Source organism: Hippocampus guttulatus, chromosome 1, assembly GCF_054856545.1.
Source record: "Hippocampus guttulatus isolate MCC_2025c chromosome 1, RoL_Hgut_1.0, whole genome shotgun sequence".
In the NCBI taxonomy this organism is placed as follows: domain Eukaryota; kingdom Metazoa; phylum Chordata; class Actinopteri; order Syngnathiformes; family Syngnathidae; genus Hippocampus; species Hippocampus guttulatus.
The window spans coordinates 33,220,518-33,247,970 of record NC_141261.1 but is presented as its reverse complement, the minus strand read 5'-3'; the positions used below and the strand labels follow the sequence as shown (position 1 = coordinate 33,247,970).

The 27,453-nt window shown below is 42.7% G+C and overlaps 1 protein-coding gene and 1 long non-coding RNA gene across 6 annotated transcripts in view; one reads left to right on the top strand and one right to left on the bottom strand.

Moving 5' to 3' along the window:
• Nucleotides 1–26,430, top strand: part of mcf2la (mcf.2 cell line derived transforming sequence-like a) — a 39,584-nt gene extending 13,154 nt beyond the window's left edge. For 2 of the 5 annotated variants that reach the window (XM_086127142.1, XM_086127152.1), the window contains exons 2-32: nt 6,753–6,833; nt 7,332–7,446; nt 8,736–8,826; nt 14,074–14,187; nt 14,296–14,412; nt 14,527–14,676; nt 14,879–15,003; nt 15,081–15,195; nt 15,279–15,398; nt 17,262–17,453; nt 17,520–17,711; nt 17,872–18,025; nt 18,102–18,154; nt 18,236–18,315; nt 18,446–18,512; nt 18,600–18,715; nt 18,804–18,873; nt 18,962–19,054; nt 19,699–19,791; nt 19,879–20,004; nt 20,082–20,303; nt 20,369–20,461; nt 20,929–21,007; nt 21,076–21,139; nt 21,299–21,399; nt 21,579–21,671; nt 22,821–22,895; nt 23,580–23,689; nt 24,125–24,237; nt 24,310–24,413; nt 24,517–26,430. In XM_086127142.1, the coding sequence (XP_085983268.1) occupies nt 6,753–6,833; nt 7,332–7,446; nt 8,736–8,826; nt 14,074–14,187; nt 14,296–14,412; nt 14,527–14,676; nt 14,879–15,003; nt 15,081–15,195; nt 15,279–15,398; nt 17,262–17,453; nt 17,520–17,711; nt 17,872–18,025; nt 18,102–18,154; nt 18,236–18,315; nt 18,446–18,512; nt 18,600–18,715; nt 18,804–18,873; nt 18,962–19,054; nt 19,699–19,791; nt 19,879–20,004; nt 20,082–20,303; nt 20,369–20,461; nt 20,929–21,007; nt 21,076–21,139; nt 21,299–21,399; nt 21,579–21,671; nt 22,821–22,895; nt 23,580–23,689; nt 24,125–24,237; nt 24,310–24,413; nt 24,517–24,596 (3,398 nt within the window). In that variant the 3' untranslated portion in view covers nt 24,597–26,430. Of the gene's footprint in view, nt 1–6,752; nt 6,834–7,331; nt 7,447–7,870; nt 8,156–8,735; nt 8,827–14,073; nt 14,188–14,295; nt 14,413–14,526; nt 14,677–14,878; nt 15,004–15,080; nt 15,196–15,278; nt 15,399–17,261; nt 17,454–17,519; nt 17,712–17,871; nt 18,026–18,101; nt 18,155–18,235; nt 18,316–18,445; nt 18,513–18,599; nt 18,716–18,803; nt 18,874–18,961; nt 19,055–19,698; nt 19,792–19,878; nt 20,005–20,081; nt 20,304–20,368; nt 20,462–20,928; nt 21,008–21,075; nt 21,140–21,298; nt 21,400–21,578; nt 21,672–22,820; nt 22,896–23,579; nt 23,690–24,124; nt 24,238–24,309; nt 24,414–24,516 lie in introns of those variants that run through there. The other 3 variants (XM_086127178.1, XM_086127168.1, XM_086127161.1) reach the window with 3 other exon arrangements.
• LOC147211471 (uncharacterized) lies at nt 6,545–12,249 on the bottom strand. The gene is made up of 3 exons (XR_015102662.1): nt 11,952–12,249; nt 9,343–9,494; nt 6,545–7,393 (listed from the first exon to the last, which is right to left on the bottom strand). It is a non-coding gene; the product is annotated as an uncharacterized LOC147211471 (long non-coding RNA).
• Nucleotides 26,431–27,453: the final 1,023 nt, after the last annotated feature.

Sequence of the window (27,453 nt, the reverse complement as noted above, 5' to 3'; positions counted from 1 at the left end):
ATGAATGAGTGGCTTCATCACATTTATAATTTATTACAAAAAGACAAAAAAAACCCAGATGGAGCAGGTAGTTAGCTCTATTTTGCCCTGTTGGCTCAAAGATTGCAGGTTTCAGGACCTCGACAGAGTCAGAAAAGTACACATGTCCCTCAAGGTGCAATCTACACTTATGTCCCCTTTGGATTGACCGCTGAACCTGTGGGAACTATGTTCCATGTTGACATCAATGGGCTGAGAGATGACAGAGTTGCTTGCAAAGTACACTACAATTGCACACTGCGTGCAGGGTTAGTTTGCAAATTTGAGTCTACGGCTGGATGGACACTGCGTGCTTCAAGTGACACAATTGAAATTTGAGTGGCCACGTGTGCAAGTGTGTGAGTGAGCATGCAGCGAATGTTGCTTTGTGGTTGGGATAGGTTCAGTGTTGCAAACACTTGCACGGACGGTCGCCAGACAGTTGTAATGCTTGCAAAGAATTGCTCTTGTTGTTGTCATCATATCGTGAACATATCCGTGACCACCTGCAAATAAGCCCGAGGGGTATGTTTCTGACGGACAATGTGGGACCCTGCTATGTGTGGTAGCGACGCGGCATCTCCACCCTACGGGTAGTCACTGATAACACATCCCAATTTACATTGTACATTAACAATGCCCTCTTCCCCTTAACATATGATGATGTATGCCAACAAGGAAATAAAGTTAAATGAAATTGAATAGCTTATAAAAATGAGTTTGGGGATCACTACTCAACAGAGTTGCGTCCCGTCCCCCTCCACGTGCGATTGAAAATGACGTTTCGCAAAGGTCATAAAAAGACCTCTCAGGTTGAAGCTCGACCACTGCTACCCACAAATACGGACTTTCCCAGTCTTTCATGTACACACACCTTCTCTTTTTAGTCGGTGGCTCACTAACGAACGTTTCTTTGTCAAGTTTCGACTTCATGAAAGCGCGCACTCATGTCCCAGTGTTTCTGACATTTTTTGCTGCAAGTCCGTGCAGTGTCATGACAACAAGAAACATTCACTTTGTGAGAACGAAACTGTATTGTTCCAGGTTTCTGGTCCATTGACATGCCCTATTCTTTTCTTTTGATGTGAACAGTGCATGGCCACACAGGGCCGAGGCATTTCGCCAAATAACTTTAACAATGGCAAAGACACTGGACGATCAACAATGCAGTACAATGGCTGACTGGCTACTCGGCACTCTGTAAATGACGTCATTCGCCGGAGATTGCATAACAAAAGCAGCAACGTGAAGCACGTTGCTATGGTTCTAACTATGAACCTTGTTGGGTTGTGTTAAAAAAAAAAAAATCAACGAATGTATGCTTGAAATAATCTTAGCCCTAAGTGTTACTCAAAAGATGGTTGGCCAAGTTTACTTCACATTTGACCTTGAAGTGGCATGAGTGCGATATGCGTCATGGCAGCGTGAACAGAAAAAAAAAAAATCGGATACTCCAAGATCGGAATCAGGTTTTTGCTCAGTGTGGATAGAAATCCGATACGTATCGGATATTTTCCAATGTGTGCTTATCCACCCACGTCATGTTTTTATTTTATTTTTTTCAAATATTAAGTCAAACTATTTATGTGACATTTCAATCTCATTTGTTATGGTGACTGTCTTCACATATAACTTGTCGAAACATTGCAAGTTGTTGTCGTATCGGTTTATATGAGTAACAATAGGCCGTGTTCAGTGTCTGCTCATTGTTCTCAACTCTAAATGTCAGTCCTCTCAAAAAGATGAACAAATATTTGGATTGCACTTTCATGCGAATGAATGTGTCATCTGAAGCTCCCCTCATACCGTCTCAGTGCCAACCTTATTCGGCCTGACAGTGAGAAAATACTTAAGAAATAGAAATAATCATTCTATTTACATATTTTGAAAATAATTCACATCCCATACTGTCTTGAGGAAGCACAATTTGATGCGCAGTAGTGTTTAGAATGATTTAGGTATTTTCTACCCTAATGGGGAGCAGGGGTGTCAAATTCATGATCGTTCAGGGGTCACGTACTGCCTAATGAGATGTCGAACAGAATCTAGACTTTACGTCATCAAGGTTTTTGAGGTAGAGTAGCAATCAGAAGGTTTGGAAAAAAAACAAACCAAAAAAAACTGACATCAGGTCAATCAAGATGGAGCAATATATCTATTTGCACATTTTGTAAATATACTCGACAGTTGATCCTTGTCATCGCAAAAATGCATTGAAAAAAAGAATCATTTTGGCCCCCCAATGCCCCCCCCCCAAAAAAAAATATCTACTGTATCACCAAAAAGACATGCATTAAATGTAATGTTTGCATGTTTACAACATACCCTTCTTGGACATGAATGAAAAACAAAAGCATGAACATCACGAGTCATTCAGGTTGCCAGGGCTATTGCTAAAACAATTGCTTCTGTATCTTGGTTCATCAGCAGTAAACAAGTCCAGACATTTATTCGTTATTTTTTTCCATTTAGTTTTCAGTTTTGTTTTTTAAATTGAGTTAGTTTTAATTAGTTTTCAGGGCAGCTTTATTCTTATATTTGCTTTTTTTTCTAGTTCCAGTATAGTTTTTGTGATTTTTTTTTTTCTATTAATATTATTTTAATACATGTGTACAAGATTAACAAAAAACACATTTTTAAAACAACCATCCACCTGCAAATCAAATACCCGAAGTGTATAAGAATACAGATACAATAAGTGCAGTGGATAGTATCACTTCCACAGTTTCCAGCTTCTAAAATGTATTTGTGTAAGTATTAGAACAGGTTATACAGTGTTCTATTTTTATTTTTATATCCTGTATATATTTTTTTCCATTTATGAACCGAAAAAGGAAAGCGCTTCTCACCTAGTGTTGCATGTGGGTTTATGACCACTTATTTTATATGCGTCTTGTAATTTAATCAGTAATTTTATTTGTGCATGCATTTTTTTTTGGTATTTATTTTTAGATGGATTTATAGCTCTGGGCTTCCATGCTGAAGCTGTTGCCCCCGTGACCTGACCCCGGATAAGCGGTAGAAAATGGATGGATGGAAGGATAAAATCACATTTAAAATCAACTCCTAAGGATCATGTATTAATTTAATTGCCAAAGGTGAACTATTATAGTTTTTGGTTTGTTTTTTCAAAACAATTTTCATTTTTATTTTATTTTAACAAAAATATTTTTCCATTTTTTTAGTTGTAGTTATTTGCGCTCAAACGACATGTGGCGATGCTAAATAGAGATGAGCTGTCGGGCTCCCGTATACACTATGGCAGCAGTGAACGAGGTTGTGTTTGCTGTAATGTCTTATTTCGCTGATCTAGTCAATGACGTCAGTGATAGATGGCACAGTTATTAGTCGATTAGCGATTTTGCAAAAAGTGAAAAATATCAACCAATTTTGATCCACTCAATCTGAGAGGTGTAATGTAAAAGTGAATTCCTGCCACAATTACCTATCAATAACAATATGTCCACGTTTTTCCTTTGTTTTTGTACAAAGGAGGACATTAGGAAAATATCATTCTTGAATGAGACATCCTTTTACAAAACATCACAAGCAACCGCAGATTTCTCAAGACAAACTTTCTACTGATTATCATTTACAATCTGGTCATAGTGTTTGTACAAATACAACCAAAATAAATAAACCTTTGACTGTTGTCCTCCTGGGTCATATTGATCCAATATGTTATGACTGTTCTTTCCTTTCCTGCTTCCCTCCCTCCTTTCTATCTTTTCATCCCTCTATCCTCTTCCGTTCCTTGCTTCCTCCCTTCCTTTCTCAACACTTCAATGATGGCCAATGTCTCATTCACTCCACACATAGGGCGGGTTGAGCTACATCCGTAAAGTCAGTGTTCTCATCAATTGCAACAAAAATGCAAGAAATAACTCAACTAAATGTTTCGACTGGCTGGCCAAATCTGATGATAGTTCTGAAATCCTGTCTGCCGCAGTAGTCCTCGTCAGACAAATGTTAGTAAAAGCCTTCCACGTATAAGATGAGAAAACCTTTAATAGTCTCACAATGGAGAAATATCAGGACACACAAGTTCTGCAGATTTCAGACTGCATGTTTTAACACAGGCACTGTTGGAATACGGCTTTAATGCTGATGCTATTTCATCAGCAATCAAGTAGCTGGCTTCTACTGCTGCGTCACTAACTTCTCAGCTGCGGGTGAAAGCGGACTACTGTTTCTTCAGGTCCGCCAGCAATGAATTGATCTTCTCTTTTCTCAGTTGTCCTTGCGAGCGCTCATGATTTTTGTAGCGGTGATACATTTTATTCCTTCCGACACATGTTGATTTCACACCAAGCGCACGGGTTTCCCATTCACCTCTCTGAGTATGTACGAAACGGTCATTCTTCAGCAAACTCTTCTTTCGTTTTTGACAAAGACACTTTGGCGAATAAGCCACACTTTTACATTGTGAAAAGCAGAAGTTCAGGTTCAGTGCTGCCCTTAGTGGAAAATTTAGGAATTCCATTTTACCCCCCCAAAAAAAGTGTTCATTTGTTCAGCCATTTCTTCGCTGCAATTCGGGCATCCTTGACGGCTGTTTGCCCCCCCCCCCCCCAATGTAGAAGTCTTCGAAGCAATTGTAAATGAAAAAAAGAAATTGGGGGGACGTGATCAATTTCTTGAAACTGGAAATTGTTTTCCACTTGTCCAGCTAAAAGATACCCATTCAAATAAATTGACTTGAACTCAAGCTCCTTCTCCACTCATTATTTTGCACATTTTCCTCTTTTTATTGTTTAACATCAAGGTATTTTTAACACGAAACCAACCTAAGGGCTGCAGCAGATTCAAGGATGAATACTCACGCAGTGTGTGGGGGTCTGCCACAGGATTTCAAAGGTGGGCGAGTGTCGGCCACAGTTTTTGCAGCGATTCAAAATCTCAATGGCAGTTGCATAACCTTGTGACATTTGCAAATGATAGCCAATTAAACTGAACAGAAGCTTTCACACAGGCGGAAAAATTAATTTGCGGGTTTTAATCGAGTGAGACACAGCAGGCCCCCATAGAAATACAGTATATACAAAACACATACATTGTTTTAAAACCTGGGCCGGCGCTAGGATTTGGCGGCCCAAAACGAGATTTTATATATCGCCCCAAAGCACTTACAGTGCAGCCGTCTAATGACGTGGTGTCACACAGTACAGTGTAGGCTCAAGGAGTGACTGGTTTAGTTTATCACTTCGCTGTGAGTATTGAGGACTAGGATTGCATCTTTAAATGTTTCGCTGAGAGATTGTAGATTAACAGGTTGTATGGCCATGTCACATTGGATGTTGGGTATCTGGGCTTGAAGTTCCCCAATTTTTTTCTCGACCGTGTTCAAGCTAATGGCGTTAAGGGTCGAGGTTTCTATGTGAATATGCTTCCAAGTGACTTGATTAAGGTCAGATTGGGTGACTACAAACTTCCCGAGCTGTTGAAGCATGTGGGTCGTGTGGAGGGTGGCCTTGATGTTGGCATTCCGGGACCATGTTGCCCCAGTACATCTGGTTAGGGTGCCCGGGACGATGTGCTTTCATGGACACCGCTCATGCTTCACATCGGACAAACACTCCTTGGGTGTCCGGCAGTTGGTCATGAACAATCCTGGTTGGTCTCTCAACTCAATTCCCTCGACGGGTCCAAGCTAAAACTATTTCAGGTTGGCCCACTAAAGTGGTTAAGCACAACTTCAGGATCATCAGTAACACAATTTCCGAGTCATGAGACAGAAGACAAAAGGCATGCAAGTTTGTTAATACTATGTCATTAGCCAACTAAGATTAGAACAAGTTGGGCATTGGCCGGTGGGCACAATAGCCACCTCTTTACACCATCCGGTTATTCTCAGCCATTGGTCTTTGCTTGGTCGTCTTTCGGGTCGGTATAATGCACGTCAGTCGCTGGGTCTGGGGTTGTCTTTGAGTCAGCATCTGAGGTGCAACCCCCTTTTTCAATGTGACTTAGACTGTGTGACTTAAATGTTCAAGACCATGGTGAGGTTTATTTAATTTTTACACCCACTTCAGTAAGGCGCCCCCTGCATCCTTTGCTCATCTTGATTTGGTAAGCTACTGGTGATAGTTTGTCAATAATCTTAAAGTCCCTAAATTCCTTGCAATTGTTAAAGAACATTGTCCTTAAACCGTTCGACTATTTTCTCACGCGACTGCTCACAAAGAGGTGAACCTCGCCCCATTTTTGCTTGTCAATGAAAATCTCCTTTGTACCCAACTGTGGCACCCACCTGTTCCCAGTGAGTCCGTTCACCTGTGGGATGTTCCAAACAGCTGTTTGATGAGCATTCCTCAACTTTCTCAGGCTTTTTTGCCACCCGTCCCAGCTGTTTTTTAACATGTTAAACACATTAAATTCTAAATGAATACGCACGCACGCACGCACACAAAAAGTACAATATACAAACTCTGTTCCAGTAAAGTTGTAAGTTGTGTTAAACAGAATACAATGATTTGCAAATCACGTTCAACCTATATATAATTGAATGCAATACAAAGCCAAGATATTTCGTGTTTAAACTGGTCGACTTTATTTGTCATTTTATACATATTTATATTTTACAATTGTATTAATTAGTCAACCGCATTCGTGAAAAATGTTTCCCAGTTAGTCCCACTGCTTATTTATAATGCCGAATACGTGTAATGATAGATATGTTGAACCGATCAAGTAGTATGCTGATTAAAAACAAGTGTATAAATGTCTCTTCTCAGATGAAATTTTGCAGACAGATCTTCCTCTGTGTGCAGCACAAATTGGCACTGAACTCCAGAAGCAGTTTGCCACCCTACCAGGTTGGTTTTTATTCTTGCTCTCCTGTGCTGTACATTGATGTTTTCTCATATAAAGACAAGTCTTCCTGTTTGGACGACACTTCAAACTATTTCTACTCGAGGTGTGCACAAGGACCACAAAATGAGGCTATGCATTGGGTTGCCATGACGAGAATGACTCTTTCATTGACGCTAAATGAATAATTGATCACTGTGATTATCTGATGTGCAACTTGAGCCACCAGTTTGTTTATCGCTCTCCCTTTTTTGGATTTTTGTAATGTAACCTTTGTACACACTGGTGATATTGTACAGACGGGTGAGAAGATTAAAATGTCACAATTGAGCCTAGTGCTATTCTGCAAATATGCACAGGGAAGAGCTGGGGACGTTTCTTGTAGATTTGCTCTCTCCTGTTTGACTGCTAAATGCTCAGCATCCTGTCCAGCAAACATCAGCACTATGCGGTGGGTGGTTCATTGCGACTGCAACTTTTACCGTGTTCACCTCTGCCTACAGGGGGCCGCGGGACTGATGGCAGCCCCATCGTCATCTTCCCAGAATTCCCAACTTTCTGCGAACTGGAAGAGGATGAGATCAAAAATGTGCTTTACTACCTCACAACAGTGCCCAGGTCAGTTTCAGTTTTTGTTGGAACCAGCATATGACACCAACAGATGACGGCACAAAACCACAGTGCTGCCAGAAAGATGACATCACTCATGGTTTAAAAATAGATACTAGAGCAAGCATAAGAAAGGACAAGAGACCTGGAAGATAAAACACTGAATTTTGTGAAACAAACATAGAACGTGTGCGCGCGTGTGTGTGTGTGTATATATATATATATATATGGCTGCCTTTCTGTGTCTTTTTTTTTCTTGCGACAATCGCTTTTCATATACTGCACCCCTCTGCAAGCCCCCCCCCCCCCCCCCCACTTGCTCTGTGCACCCAATTGCCGATCTGGCTGCTCTCTCGCGCGCTGATTGGCTGTGGGGGAACAGTATGATGCAGAGCTTGTCTCTAATTGGCTCAGTATGAGGTGCTGCTTGTAGAGGAGGAGTTGGAGGAGGGGTGATGCTCTTGAAGGATGAGGACAGTGCCCTCTCTTCATCTGCTGCAAACACATAATCAGCGATGCAGGACAAAATGGAATGATGGAAAATAAAGGAATATTTCCAGGTCATAACATTGGAATATTGATGATAGAGGTGATTATTTTTTTTATTTTTTAGGACTGGAATTACTGTATATGGATTATCGTATTTCATCTTGCTGGTTTGAATTTTTATCATTGTTGGGATGGATTGAAGATTTACTGCTGCTGCTGCATTCGCTAGGTAGCATTTCCATAACTCGTATGCATGTATGTGCTCATTTAAAATTGTTAGACACCCCGTAAGGGTATTCCCCCCCAGAATTTTCATTTATGTTCACATTGTGTGTTGTTTGGTTTTTCCTCTTTTGTGCATATGGGATTGCCAATGTCTGGCCAGGCCTTGACTGAAAAGATTGGCTTTACATGTAGAAATGCACACGCACACACTCACACAGACTGACACCTGCATTATCATGATGAGAGTTCTGCATATGGCACTGTTCCTGAAACCGATGCCGATCTTGCTGCATTTGCAAAAAAAAAGCAGAGCTAAGGTTGCCATGGTGATTATGGGGCGTTCAGTTACTGCAAAACTGCCAATTGCAAACATATTGCTGGCAGCAAGTTATTAAAAACCTTTGCTCGTTTAAAGCATTTGACTCCCAACACACACACACGCGCGCGCGCACAAAGCCCAAATAAAGTCAAAATGACGAGATGAACAATTTATAAACTACTGTGCTTAATACAAATCTCAGGGATATTTTATGCAAGAAAAAAAAGGAACAAACAAACAAACAGCATGCTCTTCTCTTTTGCAGCATTGCCACATCAGGAGTAGGATTCATTCTAGTCATCGACAGGCGACTGGACCGATGGGCCGCTGTAAGGTCTACCCTGCATCGAATCGCAGTAAGATGCTGTTTGCAAGCATGAGCATGTGGCGTGTGTGTGTGTGAAGCCATAGGGCAACTCTAAACATGCTGGTTTGGCTGTCGGTCTCTGCATGCGTCCACAATCATCGCTCTTTTCACTTGACTCTTGTATCTGCGTGCGTTCCTTTAGCCTACTAGCCCACTTCATCGGCAGGTGTCCAACCTTCAGCAGGGCACCAGAATAGAGAATTGAAAGAGAAATCTATCTATTAACCAACGTTAAGCAGCACTTGCTCATCAGGGGATGCATTTTTAGCAGAACACATACATCTGTTGTCAATATGTTAATCCTGTGCAACACTGGTGAGCTTGTTAGGTGCATGCATATGTATGCTAATTTATGCTAATTGAACACCAAGATCATCAGGCTCTTGTTCTCCCTTACAGCACAATTTCTGCACACAAGAGGATTATTACCGACTGGTCCATTACATTTGTTTATATAAGGATAAACTGTTTTTTTTTGTTGGGAGGCGGGTAAGATTTTTTTCACCTGAAGGTATGCTGAAGAGTGTGCGTCTGTCAGCTCCCTATTTTTTCAAATAGCCAAAAACAGTGCCACCTATTGCCAAGGTGAAGGTCTCTTGTTGTCCCATGAGAACAGCCCCTCCTCAAGGTCAGTGAAGGTCACCTGCTGCTATCCTGCTGGATAGAAATAAAGGAGGAGAGGCCAGTGTTTACATATAGATATGGGCAACAAAGCAAATGGCCTTGGCCTGCCTCATCGCTTCTTTCACAATTTGCTAATTTGTTGTTGAAATGAATGATGATGATCCTCAAGGAAAATACTTACCATTAAAGCCCAAGTCGTGAGAGGACATTAATTATGCCTGTCATCTGTGTAGGCAGTGGTGGTTCATGGACATGCAGTCACATCAGCGTGAAGGGGGTTGCTGCAGGATGAGGCTCACAGATTTGAATCTGGGCTCTGGCTAGGCCATTGGAAGAGACTCACAGTCATCCTGAACCCACTCCTTTGATATCTTAACAATATAATGTGCTTAGGGATGTCGTCCTGCCGAAAGATGAACCGTGACCCCATCCATGCTAAGGTCAAGAACGCTCGAGAGCTTCTTTTCATTCTGGGTCTCTCTATACATATGCTGCATTGCCTCCCAGTTCTTGCCGCTGAAAAACAAATCTTCAACATGACGGTGCTACCACCATCTATCACTTGTAGGGATGGTATTGGCCAGATGAGAGTGGTGCCTGATTTCCACCAAGCATGACATCTGACATTTACACCAAAGAGTAAAATCTTTGTCTCATCAGACCAGAACCCTTTGTTTCATTTGTGAGACCCCTGTGGGTGCATTTGGGCAAGCACAGAGTGCGCTCCGGTGCGCCTAATAGTCGGGAGGGCATTCTGTCTGGCCATTACACCACACAGTCCTGATTTGTGGATCAGTGTGAAGATGGTCATCCTCTTGGATGATGGAATGCTGGAGCTCTGGCATAAGGTGCTTGGCTGCCCACTGACTGAGGCCCTTCTTCCCCGAACATGTAGTTTGAATGAGCAGCGAGCTCCAAGAACAGTTCTGGGGCTCATCTCATTATTCTAATTGCAGATTCCGAGGCCCTGCATATTTGGGATTACTTATAACTATGTGAAAAAAATTTGATTCTAATTTTATTTGTGTGGCCATATGCATTTGAGAAAACAGCAGCCTTATTCTTACTGCAAACCTTGGAAACAGGTAGTTGGTACAGTGTGGTAACCATGAGCCAGTGTAAACAATTCTTTTTGGGATTAAGCCACGCCCCAGATATAACTCACTCGGTAAAATATGTTCATCCATCCATTTTCCGAACCGCTTGATCCTCACTAGGGTCGCGGGGGGTGCTGGAGCCTATCCCAGCCGTCTCCGGGCAGTAGGCGGGGGACACCCTGAATCAGTTGCCAGCCAATCGCAGGGCACACAGAGACGAACAACCATCCACGCCCACACTCACACCTAGGGACAATTTAGAGCGTCCAATCATATGTTAAAAATAAAAAATAATTAAGAAATGACACAAGCTTGGAATAAAACCAACATCCCCTTGAATTTTCCAGGTGTCTGAGCATTCACACAAACTCCCTGAGCAGCAGTCATTGGGTGGTACTACTGCACGATGGTGCCCTTACATTACGGAAAGTCTTTCGATACTTACTTGTCATGTCCTTATATATTGTATTTGCTTGTTACTGCGAGTAATATGAGTGTAGCTTGTACTACCAGAGACAAATTCCTTGTGTGTTTTACATACTTGGCCAATAAAGGTGATTCTCATTGTTTGGACCATGGTGAGCAACACAAGACATGCACATGGTGGCTAAATAAGTCTCACATCTAAAACGTGAGATCATAACAAGTTACATGAAGTGTATTTGTTCCAGAGAAATTCAAACCACCTATATATCAAAATAGAAATTTTATTGAACAGAGTTTTTGGACAAATTAAATCAACCCTAACTTGTTACTTTTAGCACACAGGACATTATAAGCAAAATTCATGAAGTCATAATACAAATTGTATAAATATGGTGCCATATAATCCACTCATAATTAGGGAGTGCAAAGTGTTAATTGTGTACATGTTTAACACAAATGTGTCTGCCTTGTTCCACGATATAATCTTTGGGGAATAATAATGAAATGAGAATTGTTAATTCGAATGTGTTTCTGGGTATAGGACCATTATTTCGATAGCATTTTAATGAAACATTTAGTTGCCACTATTGGGTCAAAATGCCACAATTAGGGGAGTCTGCAGCCCTGCAATTTATACTTGAATGCAATGGTACTCGCCAATGTGCAACATTTGCACGTCTGAAAAAAAAGTATGCTCTCGAGAACATACTTTTTTTTTTACTTTTTTGCCCCACGGACCGGTTTATGTCAGACAATATTTTCAGGGACCGGCATTTAAGGTGTGGCGGAAATAATACGACAAAATAATATGGTATGAGCTGCATGAAAACGGTGGTGTTTTCGAAATATAATAATAAACACAAGGAGCGTCTAATCTGGCCGCAACACTCATATCGCAATGGTCATGTTTAATGCCTTCAAAATAGGATACAATGCAAATTCAAAGTACATGAAAATGACGACTCACCACAGCCCCGAGCTTGATTTTCTGCAACCAGACGGTCCCATCTTGTGGTAATAGGAGACAATGACACCTCAAGTGTGTGTTTTATGTCCAGTCTACTTCGTAATTTTGTTTTAGTCGCCGTTGCTGCAGAAAACCCCGCCTCACACAGGTAGCATGTCTGAAATAGCAACAGTGCTATTGTGGCGATCACAGAATATTCAGACATAACTTTAATCCAGTTGGCTCGAACGTACTTTTAAGGTCGCAGTCATTTGCGATCTCCAGCAGTTTTTTTTACTCATTGTGTTTTTAGCGTAATCGGTCACGTGACGCAGAAGCGTGGCTTGACGTGTGACAAGCGTGACACAAACGGATGTAACGGAGAATCCGGTAATTTTTCAAAATAAAACATCTTTCGTATTCCGAAATAAATAAAACGGAATTAAGGCAAGTTCTTTCTGTGCGGCCCGGTACCAAATGCCCTGCGGACAGGTACCGGTCTGCGGACCGTCGGTTGGGGACACCTGCTCTAGAAGGTTATCGGGCCCCATTTTTCACATTTTCCTTTCCTTTCCAGGTGGTGGTCATGAAACTGAAAAACGGAAGCTATATTTATCCCATGGGCCACGGTCTATGTAGTTCAAGGAATACACTGAGAGTTTGTGTGAATGCTCAGACACCTGGAAAATTAGAGGGACGTTGGTCTTCCCCACTGTCACCACAAAGTTGGAGACTCTTGTTTGTCCAGAGGGTATTGGCAAGATGAAGAATTTACAATCGCGGAAGAATAAGAGGTCTAGTCCAATGCTTGATTGGAAAATAAATCAATAAGTGTGCGTATCGGTGTATTATTGATATGGCAGCTTAAAAATTGTAGCTGCTTAAAGCCCCCTTTGTCACAAAGGACAGAGGACCTAGAGCCTGTGGATTAGGATGTGGCCGTCTTGCTCCAGGGAGAGCGACAAGCACATTGTTTGGAAGACGGCACTGATTCTCCGCTCTGAGGGAATATCAATCAGCCTGGCCTGTCTTAAATGTTATTCTAATTCTGAGAATATATTATGGAAGCATCTTTGATCTGGTAATGTGATTGTGTGTCTTGTGAGCGTGCACATCATTAGGCTGCAAAAGTGTGTATCCAGAGATGTACTGTACGTGTCTGCATTAGCATGTTGCGGGACAGAATTTGCATTGTCATGGTAATGCGACAAGGCCACTCTGAATGAATTAATTTTGAATGAATTCCACTTTCTGGCACGGCATGGTGAATTGTGTGGAGGTGTTATTGTAACGCTCAGCTGATCTTTGCAATATGACAAACCAACCTTTTTTTTGTTAGTGGTGGTGTGTTTCACTCTCTCCATCATCCCTCCCTCTTGTCACGCCTTTACAGCCTGCACTTTTTCCCCAAGGAGACCAACCAAGGAGATTGGTTTCCATGGCAACTGCATGCATTTCATGACTGTTTGTGCAGGTCATCTTTTTGACTTAGTTGCGGCCACGTGTGTCCTGCGGTAGCTCACGAGGATCGCTGTTTTCTGCAATCTGTGGTCAGCTTCATAGATTTAGGATGTTTTTTTTCTTTTTTGAGGAAGCCATAGTACCAAAGAATGTCCTCCAGTGCAATAGCCTCCTCCCTCAGTGTCTCCCCCAGACAAATTATTCCCAATGTCGCCTCACAACATGTGTCAGTGAAGCTGTTTTATTAAACTGCATTCTTTGTGTATGTGGGTGAAGGTTGTGGTCATGCGCCATCATTGTCTCGGAGCATTTACAGTTATAGTAGGGTTGACTTTTTTTTTTTTTTTTTTAACTATTCACAAGGTTCCTATGTTTTGTAATCAAAGGTCACTGAGGTTCTTCCGTCAGAATACACAAAACATAAAGAACTGAAGTACCGGTACCTGTATATCTAAAATTAGCGCTGAAGATATCTTTGAATTCAAATCAACATCACAGTACAGTAGAGTGCAATTATCTCATCACAAAGGCTGCAATTTGGAGACAACCCCCCCCCCCCCCCCCCTGCACTACATTTTAGTCATTTGGTCACACACACACACACACACACACACACACACACACACACACACACACACAGAACTATATATTGTGAGCCCTGATACTAATAATGCTCCCCCAGGGCGCCTTCCCAGCAACTGTCAACTTGGTTCTGGTGTTGCGTCCCACCACTTTGCTGCAGCGGGCACTGTCAGACTTCCTCTTCAAGTTCAACAAGGATGAGTTCAAAATGAAGGTGGGGCTTACCTCCTTGTGATTGTCATTCCCGGGACTTCCTGTCTCGTAATTGGAGCAATTTGTCTGTTGCGCTTGACTCTGCTCTGCTTCTTATGTGTCCTTGCAGGTGGTCATGCTGAGTTCGGTGACCGAGCTCCATGCCTACATCGACCCCGGACAACTAACCACGGAATTGGGGGGCACGCAAGAATACTGCCATGAAAGCTGGATTTCCCACCGCACTGTATGCACGCACACACACACACACGCTCCTCAGTGACCATCTTGTGGAAACACATTGTTCTTTATTTAGGTACCACTGGATCTGTCTGTCTCTGTTTCTGCATTTCCGATTCAGGCAATTGAAGCGTTTGCTCTGATGGTGAAGACGACGGCTCACACTCTGCAGGCCTTTGGCACCGAGCTTGCAGAAACAGAAATGCCCAATGATGCTGAGGCCACCACCAGCCTGCTGGACTTGCATTCTCAAAAAAAAGACAAAATGAAGGTATCTTTCTCACTCTCTGTCATGGGTAGATTTTCTCATAATTACTTTGAAAGAAAAAAAAATGATCTGCCCTAATTTCGATTTGCACTTTGCTGATCATTTTTTTCCAAAAAGTAAATTTTTGGACACTACTATTTGTCATTATCATGTGGTTGATGTACTCAGGGGAAATTTCTCATCTCTTCAAAACTCTCTTTTCCAGGAGGACCTACAGGTGTCGCAATCTCAGGGCGCGCGTCTATTGGAGTGCATCAACGAGCCTTTTCGGACTGACGCGGAATACCTAATGACCCACGATGAGCTGGAAAACCTCGCCACTGTGCAGCGGTAAGAGTAACTTGACTGTGTGTACATGTTGAACTTGTTCATTCTCTTGTCTGCCGCGTTTCTCATCCCACCCTCAGACTCCTGGGTCAGCTGGACGAGACCGAGACAGCATTTGACGATTTCTGGGAACGTCATCGCTCCAAGCTGGAACAGTGTTTGCAACTTCGAAGTTTCGAGCAGCACTTCCGTGAAGTGAGTTGAGAAAATTTCCAGCCCGTGCTAGGCAACAAAATGTTCTCAACAACCATGTTTTGATGATGTGATATCGCTCACAGGTGCGCTGCCAACTTGATGCCACGTCGGAACGGTTGTGCGGTTTCTCACAGGTCAGCGTAAATCCTGTCCATGCCGAGCACGTCCTCCGTGAGCTCAGCAGTCATGAGGAAAAGGCCTGTGTAAGAACACACCCACACACGCACACACACACACACACCTACACACGAAATCCACTTTTATAAACAACCTGGTGGCCCTTTGCAGCTTTCTGAATAAAGAGATGAATAAAGGGCAATGTGAAATTAAATGACTGTAGGTATTGAGTGGAAGCCATACTTGGTTCTGGCTTTCAGTATCAAGCTTACTGTTCAGTGCGACAAGCAAGTTACAACAAACACAATAGTTGAGGGGTTTAGAATCTTCACATATTATTGAACACTCAATAGAAATGTTGTACATGGTTATATGCCACACATTTTTCAAAAGTATTTTATCTGTACCTCATAAGGTTTGCATGTGTGCGGGATCCTATCCTTGCTGACTTTTGGCGGGATATGGGTAGAATACGCTGGACTGGTCACTAGTCAATTGCAGGTTACCGTATTTTTACGACCAAATGTTCAATTTTTATTTCTTCTGCAAGTGTTACTGCCCCCAGTCGAATGGTAACAGTAGAGACGCTTCTCCCGGCTGTTTTTTGATCATTAATTCATCACTCGAGTTGGTCTACAAACTCGGGCCACCTCGCTTTGTTTCCACGGAAATTCACCTTCGTCTTCTTGACTTGGCCAAGCTCGTTTTCCTACTTCCTCCACTTGCAAACCATGGATTCATTGATCTTTAAATTCTCCCACGGCTGTTCGATTGCCATGTTCTTCTGCGTAACTCATCGCTTGCAGTTTAAAATGTGCTTCATCGGCGTGTCTCTTGATAGGTGCCGTTTTCGGGCATCCGTAGCCAAAATGATGTTGTTTTGCACAAAGCAAATCCCGGCACTATCTACACCACAGGTGTCAAACTCAAGGCCCAGGGGGCCAAATCTGGCCCATCACATCATTTTATGTGGCCTGCGAAAGCAAATCAAAGATGACAACTTCCATGATGTTTGCTAAAATGTGTTCACAAATTTCAAATTCTCATATGTAATAAAAAAGAGAGATATTGTAAGCATTTTGTTAGCAAACCCTTCATTGGAGTTATTGAAAGTGTCAGGGTGTGGAAGTATATAATCCCGATACAAACCAAAAGTTGTAAAAATATCACGGTTAAGGGTAAAGTATGAGCCTTAATGGAGACTTCTTTCTTCTTACTTTTTTCTTTTCTGATTGATATAAAAATGATTTATTAGATACAATCACATAACGGGGTAGGACTAGATAAGTTTTTTACTTCTTCCTACTCCCTTGAACATAATAACTGTGTTGTATGAAGATTGATTTCTTTCTTTTTTTATCTACCTTATTTTCTGTCAAATTATTACTGTATATATGTTTTATGTTCAATAAACAAACAAACAAACAATAAAGTTGAATAAACCATTATTCTTGACTTATTGATAGGGTTTCACAGTCAGAACGGCCCTCCAAGGGAAACGGTAACTACAATGTGGCCCGCGACAAAATTGAGTTTGACACACCTGATCTACACCTACTGGGGAGGGAGCGTCTTCAGCGTCTTCTTTCACCCCCACCCTTCCCTTTTATTGTTCGCATGCTGTCTTCAGTCACGTCCGCCTTTCCTCTATATAAGCAGCCTGTCGGCACACCAGTCAGTCAGTCAAGCGAAGCGCTCATCCAAGTCACACAACATTCACAGATTTTTGGAATTCAGTGCATACATAAGGCGCCCCATCAGAAAATGTGAGGCTTTTAAGTGGGCTTTATGGTGGTGAAAATACGGTACATATAGACAAACTGTCCGTGTTCACATTCACAGCCATGGAGAATTTGGAGTCTTCAATGAACCAAACAAACATCTTTTTGAAAGGTGGAGTGGCCGGAGCAATCCCAGAGCAGGCAAACACTAATCTGTTGCTCCGATAGGACGTCCTGGACTACGCCCTGTCACTTGCCAGCGAAGGCGACGGACTGATGGAGAACGCTCATTATGCGGAGGACTCCATTCGGCCGAAGTGCTGTGAGCTGAGGGCAGTGTGTGAGGAGATCAGTTCAACTCTGAGGGACAAAAAGAGCTTTCTTCTCACAGCGATGGAGCTCCACCATGCCCTGGAGAAGGTACTCTCACTTCAGGGCTTCCAAGCTGTATTTCTGTGAGAACGCTGGACAGGTTTGTTTCATCAGGCCACCCGTTGGTGCGAAGAGGGGATTTATCTGCTGGCGAGCCAGCCAGTGGATCGATGTCAGTCTCAAGATGGGGCTGAGGCTGCTCTCCAAGAATTGGAACGATACCTGGAAACCGCACCGCTTCACACCCTCATTGACCGCAGCGCCATCTGCTGCCAATATGAAGCGGTGCTCACTACTCAACTCAGGGTCAGTCAGTCAAAAATCTGGAATGTGGTGACACTCAAAACAAATGGTGAATTAAAAAAAACGAATAAGTGTTTAACTTGGAAATCAATCCGATTTTTAAAAAAGAATAATCGTCTCTATCCTGATCTACGTGGCACATGTTGATGTATGTCATCATCAGGACCAGGTAGAGAGAGTTTTCCAGAAGCAAAGCTCTGTCCAGGAGATGTTTGAGAAGAGACGCATCAGCCTGAAAAAACTTGCCGCTAAACAGACACGACCAGTTCAGCCAGTGGCTCCAAGACCCGAAGTCAAGTCTCCACAGGCATCTCCCAGTATGTTTTGAAGCAAGGCGACGCCATTGATCAAGTTTGTTCAAACCTTAAACCTTAAAACCTTTCTGTGTGTCAGATCAACAGAGAAAAGAGAGGAGATACTCGGCAGATAGTGCCCTCTGCAGAAAGGTAAAGGCTGTTGTCCTATCAAGATGGAAAGGGCCATGTTGGAAACTTTTCAAACTCCACTAAGAAATTGTATTTGTACAGGTTGAGTCTCCCGTATCCAACGGTGGCACCAGACACGCCTCCCTGTCCGAGGAAGACGAAAACCTGGCTGTGCTGCGACGGTGAGCGGCTTCACTCCTTCAGCTTCTACAAGCACTCGTTCATTAATGATGACACGATTGGAGTATGCTTGTCTTAAAAAAACAAACAAAAACAAAAAAAAAAATAACCAATCCTGTTTGTGCCTTCTAGTCACGTGATGAATGAACTGCTGGAGACCGAGAGAGCGTACGTGGAGGAGCTTCTGTGCGTTTTAGAGGTGAGCTTCCTTGCGATCTAATCTGCACCGCAGTCTCCACACATTTACTGATGATACGTTTGAACAACGGCGGTTGTGTCGCTCCAGGGCTATGCGGCAGAGATGGACAACCCCTCCATGGCTCACCTCATTCCCAGTATGCTGCTGAATAAGAAGGATATCCTGTTTGGGAACATGTCAGAAATCTACGAGTTTCACAAGAGGTATTTTTTTTTTTCTTCTATTGAGAGGAACACTGGCATTTGTGTACTTGCCATATACATCTTAACCTGGAGTGAATTTAATTTTCAGGACATTTCTGAAGGATCTAGAGGCTTACACGAACTGCCCCGAACTTGTGGGCCGCTGCTTCTTAGAAAGAGTAAGTACTTTGTGTTTTAACAAGCGCTTAAAATCAATGACAAGGTTCATGGTTGAAGAAAAGCAAACTGGTTGTTCTCTCTTCTCAGATGAAGGACCTACAGATCTACGAGGCTTACTGCCAAAATAAACCTCGCTCTGAGAGTTTATGGCGGCAGTGCTCGGATTGCGCCTTCTTCCAGGTTCTTCAAAATGATTGAAACAAAAGCTTAATATTGTAATATGACTTAGTTACTGTAACGTAAACTCAACGGCCACAACATTCTATCTTGTGAAAGCGCTATATAAATCAGAATGTGTTGTATCGTATTTACAATGGCAACAAGCACACCCTGGAAAGTTCCTGTAGATGGCGGTAGTGTCCCCTGTTGTCCGTGGACACAATAATATATCCGAATGTTCTAACTTTGCCATCCCAATTTGCACCAAAGTGTAATGTGTCATCCTTAAGACATGGCAAAATACTTAGTAGGGTACACCACACCGCACGGTAGGTGTTTATTTGTTTTGTTTAACAAATTAATATAGAAGCAAATAACTATTTAAATAATCACAACAATGCATAATTTATCAGGGGTGGGCATTTTACAGAATTTTGCCCATCCATCATTAGTCATCCGTTAGTGGCCTGGGCCCTCGCATCCTTCATCATTAGTCTGTCATTTCTTTCCAGTCGAGTCAAACTGTAATCAACATTTGGTCAGGCAGTCATGTTCTTTTAACTGCGCTAAATTTCATGGGTCTGGGAGTCTGTCAGTCAGTCTGTCAGCTAATCCGTAAGCCTATTGACTTCCCCCCCCCCCCCCCCCCTCCTGCGCCCCAACAGGAGTGTCAGAAGAAGTTGGATCATAAACTTGGATTGGACTCCTACCTCCTTAAACCCGTCCAGAGAATCACCAAGTACCAGCTGCTGCTGAAGGTGCGCTGCATTCACGTGGCATGTCGGCGTGAAGTCCACGTGCAAAGCAGAGAAGACTGGCCATGCTTCCCCCGTTTGCGTTTGCAGGAGTTGTTAAAGTACAGTAAAGGTTGTGATGGCTGTGACGACCTCCAGGAAGCTCTCACCTCCATTTTGGGCATCCTGAAAGCTGTTAACGACTCCATGCACCTTATTGCCATCACAGGATATGAGGTATGAATGCATTTTTTTTCTTTCATTTTCTGTGCAACCTGTGAATGGCAGTGAATCTTTTTTTTTTCTTATTTCAGGGTAACCTCTCAGAGCTGGGTCGTTTGTTGATGCAAGGCTCCTTTAGCGTGTGGACAGAGCACAAGAAAGGACATGCCAAGGTCAAGGACCTGGCCAGGTTTAAACCCATGCAGAGGCATCTGTTCTTGCATGAGAAGGCCCTGCTCTTTTGCAAGAAGAGGGAGGAGAATGGCGAGGGATATGAAAAAGCTCCATCTTACAGCTTCAAACACTCTCTCAATGTGAGCCACTGCAATGTTCAGTCCAGAATTGCACATCTCTTATTTTTGCTGTGTTTCTCCATCAGATGAGTGCAGTGGGAATTACAGAGAGCGCTAAAGGAGACAACAAGAAGTTTGAGGTTTGGTGTAATTCACGAGAGGAAGTTTTTATTGTGCAGGTAAGCTTTATTGTTGGATCAGGATCCGAAACCCACGAGATGTCTTTACTTAAGGTCACGCGCATGTGCCACACATTGGTAACACTATCATTGTGAGGGGAAAAAATGACAGGTTGTCGCCAGATAACGCTGGATCGTTTCAATCAAAACTTTTTGCAAATACATGAGACTAAAGGGAAGACGTCAGGCTTCAGTGTCATTCTCAGGTACTCTGGGTAATCTGCAGTACTACAGTATTTTTGGAGTTTAAAGATCTATAGCATCATCAACGGGGAAAACCCAAACACAAACAATACATTGTACATGAGAAAAAGTAAATGTTTGAATGAATAAAAAAACCCCATAAATCATCAATAGGAGATGCCCACAGATGGATGAATTTATGACCATCCAGGTGTGTTTAGTGGGAGGAAATGCACCAGGAGAATCAAACACGGCCCTGATGTTGAAATGTTATTTTTGTTTAGGCTCCAACGCCTGAGATCAAAACATCGTGGGTGAATGAGATCCGCAAAGTTCTCACCCAACAGCTGAAAGCCTGCAGAGGTATCGTGAACACTTGACTCCGTGGCACAGCCAATCTTTTTATAATCTTTTGCTTCAAACATTTGTAGATGCCAGCCAGCAGAAGAACTTCGACTCCCCAAACCACACCACCAACTCCTCCGTCTCGCTCAGGTCGGTCGTGTGGGCAGCTCTTTCCATCACTGTTAAACCTTCCTATTGAGCCGGTGATTCTCTGTTGCCGTCTTCATAACTTTGCTGCTGTGAATTGGGAATTTCTCCATTGCGAGACTAATAAAGGTTTTCTTATCTTCTTTTCTTATCTTAACACAGCCCCTTTCGGAGCAACAGTCAAAAGAGCCAAAAAAAGCAGGAGGAAAAGAAAGCGGAGGCGATCGCTGTGTCCGACAACTCTTTGCCGGCCAAACACAAAGGTGATTATTCTTGAAGGCATCAAAGTCCCATCTTAATGCTACTTTATTATCTTTTGCTGATCTGTAATCCTGATCTTCTCTTCACCATCCTCATCTGTCGTCATCTTTGGGTACTTCGTTTGTGCTCTTTTGATTGGCACGACCCCTCTTTCCCCCACGTATCAACTCATTGCTTCCAGATGAGACGGTGACAATTCCAACCGTGGACAGGTCGTCACTGACTAAAAAGCGTTTTACTTTGCAGGGCTTCAGCACTCTCAAGAGTCCAAAAGGTAACATGACAAAATGGGACTGTCCGTTTTCTACAACTGCTGCAGATGCTGTTAAAATTCAATGTTATTTGTATAACGTTAAGTCACTGTCTCGGCTCTTTAAAAAAAAAAAGGAGCAGGTTTAAGACCATAAGTATGGGATGCTTGTCTGTCTCAACCAAAGGTGCCATTTTTTTTGGCTGCACCTCTAGAAGAAGCACAGGCACCTCCTATTGTTTTGAGAGGAAAGAGAGACTTTAGTTTCATAGGGGATCAGAACATGCAACTGTCTGGCAGTTCAACTAGAAACTGCTCTGAGGCGGAGAGCAAATAGAAAGTCAGCGACGGAAAATGGAGCTTTGTCCTTTGAAAACAGATACAGTGATTGTACATGAAACACTAAGTGTGAGAAAAAATGACCCCAAAAGAACGACACGCAGTGCAGTTGTCCATCAACGTCCGATACTCAGATACGGTCTTCTGTTTCTAATAATAATGAATGAACTGTATACTCAATTTAGCCTGACAGTGGTTTGAATTCAAATTCCCGTAATCGAAAATACACATTCCCCAGATGCATGTCGATAAATGAAAAAAAAAAATACTAAATGGCTAGTAAAGGCTTTACGCGGGCCATTGAAAAGCATTAAGAGTAGTACTGTCAAGTGATTTAAAAATGTAATTCAGTTCATCATATGTGAAGTCTGAGCCATCACCAACTTCCGGCTAAGTCTTATGAGCAGATTTCATTCACATTTGAAAGGCACGCTGAGCAACAGAATGATGGGCCCCGTTTTCTACATGTGCGATACAGTCGCACCCTGCATTCTCACGGTTATTGACTTAAAATTGATTGAAGAGCGTTTTCTAGAAAGCAAACGCAACAAACAGCAAGCTCCGCAGGAGCCTGATATTTCCTGATCATTTGAATCGGGTGTGTTGGAAGAAAGTGGTAAACACGCACGACCTCTTTGGAAGAGTACTTTCTCAGTCACGCCTTGCTCCTACGTACGTATGTGGACACCGCTTTCTCGTGGCCATAATGCAGAATTGCATGAGTCCACGCGCCCAAACAAGAGGAAAGTGTTTGATTCTTCTTTGTGTTTATCTGTCTGCATGCTCATTCTCCTTTTCCCTCCTTCTTTTTACTCTCCTTGCCTGTGTGGCCAGGCTCGGGCATGAGCCCAGAGCACAGTGCCAAGCGCCACTTGGTCAAGAGCGACCCGACTCCATGTGGGTTCAAAGGTATAATGTTGTCTCATTATTCAACAGGGTGTCAGTCTACCATTTGTCACCTGTCTTTCCAAGCTTTAAACATCCCAGGCTCCTCTTCCTCGGTATGTTGTCATCGTCTTGTATTCCGTTGACAAGCCCAGTGAGTTGCTGGGATGTTGGAACGGATATCCGTCCATTATTAGAGGAGCTGATCCTTCTTACAATTGACATTGTCATGTGTATAACTTATAACTGCTATTATCCACAGGTCGTATTCATCATCATCATCAACATCCTCATCCGGTCACGAGTCTTTTGCAATTTGTGGAGTTTGTGCCTTTTGCATGGAAAATGTCTCTCTTAATTATTGCCGGCTCTTTGTCTTTGTCCAGCCTCTCACATCAGTCTGTGCAAAGTCAAATGGGCCAGCGCCTCTAGTCTGTTACAGAGCAAGCGGCGAGGTACAGAGCAGCCTTTGTGGGCTTTTGCTGTGATTTGCTGTGCTCGTTGTTTGAGTTTGCTCGGTAAAAATGTGGCCCAAATTCAGAGGTCTAGTGTGGATCGTATTTTGGGCGCTTGTTTCAAAAGGCATTCTGTTGACTTCTAACCAATGCTCCACACACATCTCATTCCTGTGTGCCATTCTGTCAATTCTTTCATTTTGCCTTTTTTTCCGTAATTCACTCCTCTCAAGCTCATGTCGTCTTCCTACAGGCTTGACCAAATTGTCGCTTTCAGTGGATGCCTCTGAGGAGAATGATGGCTACTCCAGTGGCGAGGAGCCTTTGAACTCTGACACTGAGTATGATGCAGTACAGAAGCTGGTGAGACATGCAAAAACAATTGTCCTATGGCAATCTCTGGTTTAACAAAATCAGTGTGGGGACATTGGTCGACATTACATTTGTATGGATTTGTGTGTGTGTGTGTGTGTGTGTGTCTGTCACAAAAACCTGGCATTTGAACAGGGGTGAACATGAGATGAAAGCAGTGATGAGGGAGGATATCCGACACCGGCATTAGCCCTGTCAATGTTCAATTGCGGTCACTTACTCGTGTCAGATGAATGAAGTTCCTGTTCATTCTATTTCATTTCATTCTATTCTAATAGCATTATATTCTCCGTTTTCCTGGAATATTTTGGTTGTACTGTACTACAAATTGTATGACCCCAGGGGTGATCCCACTGTATTAGGTGGACAAGTACCTGCTAATTAGCTTTTTAGGTCAAGTGATACTCAAAGTGGTTTGGCTTTTAGATTCCAGGGAGATACACAGTGGTAGCAGACTCAGAGAAGGCGGGACCTCAGGAGCTGTCAGTCAAGAGCGGGGATGTGGTGCAGCTCATCAGAGAGGGAGAGGAGGGCCAGTGGTAAAAGTCTTGTTATGCTAGCAGAGTAGCGTGTGTTTTTCGCACCTCCACAGCAAATGTATTGTGATGCAGGTTTGTGAGGAACCTTCGCAGCAGCAAGGAGGGCTGGATGGCACATGCAAACCTGCTTGGCTTAATCGCTGAGTCCAAGTCATCTCAGTCACTCAGCAGCTCAGGTCAGGCTAAGTCATCATTTCACACGCTGTGCATTGAATTGTGAGAATGTTTATTTTTGTCCAGACCGTTGCATTCTGAGTTCAAGAGTAATTTGTCCCGCAGATGACAGTGTCTCTGGAAACCTTAGCACTTCCTCCAGCTGCAGTGAAACCTACACCAGCTTCTCAGACATCAAACCCTGACCTTTCCACCAGCCCCACAGAAAACCAAGTGTTGCGACATCAGCCATCGTCACCAGTGTTTCAGCTGAGTGTTACGTGCTACTGACAGTCTCTATGTGTTTGCCTATGTAGCATTAATGTGGACACGGCTCAAGAATGTCTGCATGAGAGTTTTTTTTTTGGGTGTACCTCTGGCAGTGAGTCACTGCGAACGTAGTTCAGAAGCGGCATTTAGTGTCCCGTGTTGATCAACACTGTGACCACTGGCAACGAGCTGCTACCAGCATATGCTGCCCTGCAGCTCAAGGGCATAAAGAGTCCTCAAAACTTAAATCCGAATCGGCTTCTCTGAGATTTGCAGCTGTTGCCATGAATATTCAATGCCACACTGCTGGACTCATCAGCACCATCTGGTGGTCAGACCCCTCTCTACCTTCCACCCAGTAATCCGAGAGGATGTGGACCTTGTTCCTTTGAGGGCGCTCGACGGGCTCGCCTCTCAGGTGCTCTGGATTAACCTCTGAGGCAACACGGGGCCGGCAGGTGTGACTACATTCCAGCTCCACTTGGGTTTAAATCTTTACTGTGCACATTGCCGCACATCTATACGCAAATATGTTTTTCTGAACAAATTGTACATGCTTGCGTCACAGGCCCAAAACACCATGTTGAAATACATAGCTTCTTTAAGTACACTCAATAAATTGTTTCAGATTTTGCTTATCTATTTCCGGTTTGCCCTTAAAAACAGGCTTTGTCCCATTGTGCTGCTCCCAGCCCAACTATGGCATGTGACGGTAGTCACTTCTCTACAAGCAACTAGACCAAGACCGGCTCAGCTTGTTTGTTCCATCTGCCTCCCAACCATCTACTTTCTTGACTATACAGCCCTGGATAATGCTAGCTGACGGACAGGTGCCAACAAAATATTAATTTATGTTTGAGAGTCACGTCAAGAACGGCACTAACATGGGTCCGAAAAAGCTGGTTATGATGCACCTCATCCTTCGGCAAGTGCCGTGAGAAACATAAGGAACCTTTGCTACCATTGACAATGATTCATGCCTCTTACCTTGTTTTATAAGGTCAACCATTTTTTACAACCCTCTATTTTTACTGTCCTCACATGGTTGTTGACCATTCATGTTATGTGACGTGCCTAAATCCATTGCAGCTCACCGATGTAGTAAAATTAGCCCCGCCTGTTCATTGCTTGGAATCGGGTGTATTTTCTTGTGACAATTCAGTGTGACATTTATCAGCGCTCTGAATAATCCTCGCTGTTTTTGTTGAAAATCATATGAAGCTATTTTTTTCCCCTCAGTCCAATGTAGTTGTCCAGCACAGAATGCATGTTGTCCCTGTGGAAATGCACAGCAAATCTCAAACTGTCTCCGTGACTGTGTTTTGCTCACTCTAATAGAGAAATGCCTGTCTTGTACTGTATTCTGTCAAATACCTCACCTAATTCTCTACAGCTTGCGATTAATGAAGAGGATATTTTTTTTGTTAGTCTCTCCCCGAGAAAACATTTTAACAGTCATTGTCGTGTATTTGGAGTGTTTATTTTCTGCCCTCATATGAAAGCTGACACAGGCACACATCATTAGTGTTTGATCACGGTCACACAATTATTTGTACTGTCAACACGCAGGCTGGAGAGAGATTTTGTTTATATTTTGTACTTTCTTTTTACACTGCACATTACAGCAACCACAGTCTTTATTTTCATACTGTATATCTACTGATTATGGTATTGATATGAAGCTATTATATCTGTATATTTGTAAATATGTAAGTCTGTATTGTATGTAAAATCAAAAGCAGCTTTAATAAACTCAGATGGTTTCCTTTACTTCTTTTACTTTTTTCCTGGAGAAAAGCCATTAATGCCTGTTAACCACACTCATCCATCCCTCCATTTAATTTTCCCTTTCATAGCCTGATATCGGCTCATAAACATAAATCGACCCTTTTAAAACGTTTCCCCCCATAAATTCAAGTGACTTCTCGCATCACGCGAGATCTCGTCATCATGCAAGAGTAGCCAATCAAAACACGGCAGAAGCACTGAAATCGGCACGAACGAGCTTGAAGGCAGATTCTGGTAGTTTTTTTGTTTGTTGTTGTTGTTTCAAAAACAAGAAGGCAGCAATGAACCGGACCTTTGTGAGAAGAGTCACAGGAATGTGAATGTCATGAGTTTTCAGTGTGTTTTGCCCCTTTCTTGACACAGCCAGGCCTGTGTTTGGAATTGATTTAAATTATTTGTTTTGATATGGTCATGTTCAAAGAAACATATACGATTTATGTAACTGCATTGGGTTAAATTCTTCATCTAAATATTCGTATGTTACTAATGCACCAAGATAGAGCACGTTTTCTATAATTTGCAGCATTATTTCTTCTGAGAATATCTTATATTCGAAAGTGCGTCTGAAATGTATCTTTCGCCACGTGATTTGATTTCTTGATGCCAATAAACGTTTATCGGTTATGTAAAGATGCAAGTTTTGAGGAACCTAAACATCTTGGTAGCTTATAAAAAATGCACACGAAGGATACGAATTAAGAAAGCTTACAAAAAAAAAAAATCTCAATCCCTTTTACATTGCATTTCCCATGTGTCATTACTAATCGGAACAATAAAATAGGTACGACTCTAGAAACGGTTTACTGTGAGAGAGAGTGCGCGACACCTAGTGCTGTTGGAAGGCACAGCTGCCACCTGAAATATAACCAGAAGTGACGCGCAACCACAGTTTAAGTAAATTGTATTACAGTATTATCAAATCATACTCCATATTACTATTGGCTCAGAACATATTTGGGTTTCATATGGCTTCGAATTTGTTCTTGCTCTTCCAGTACTTAGGTA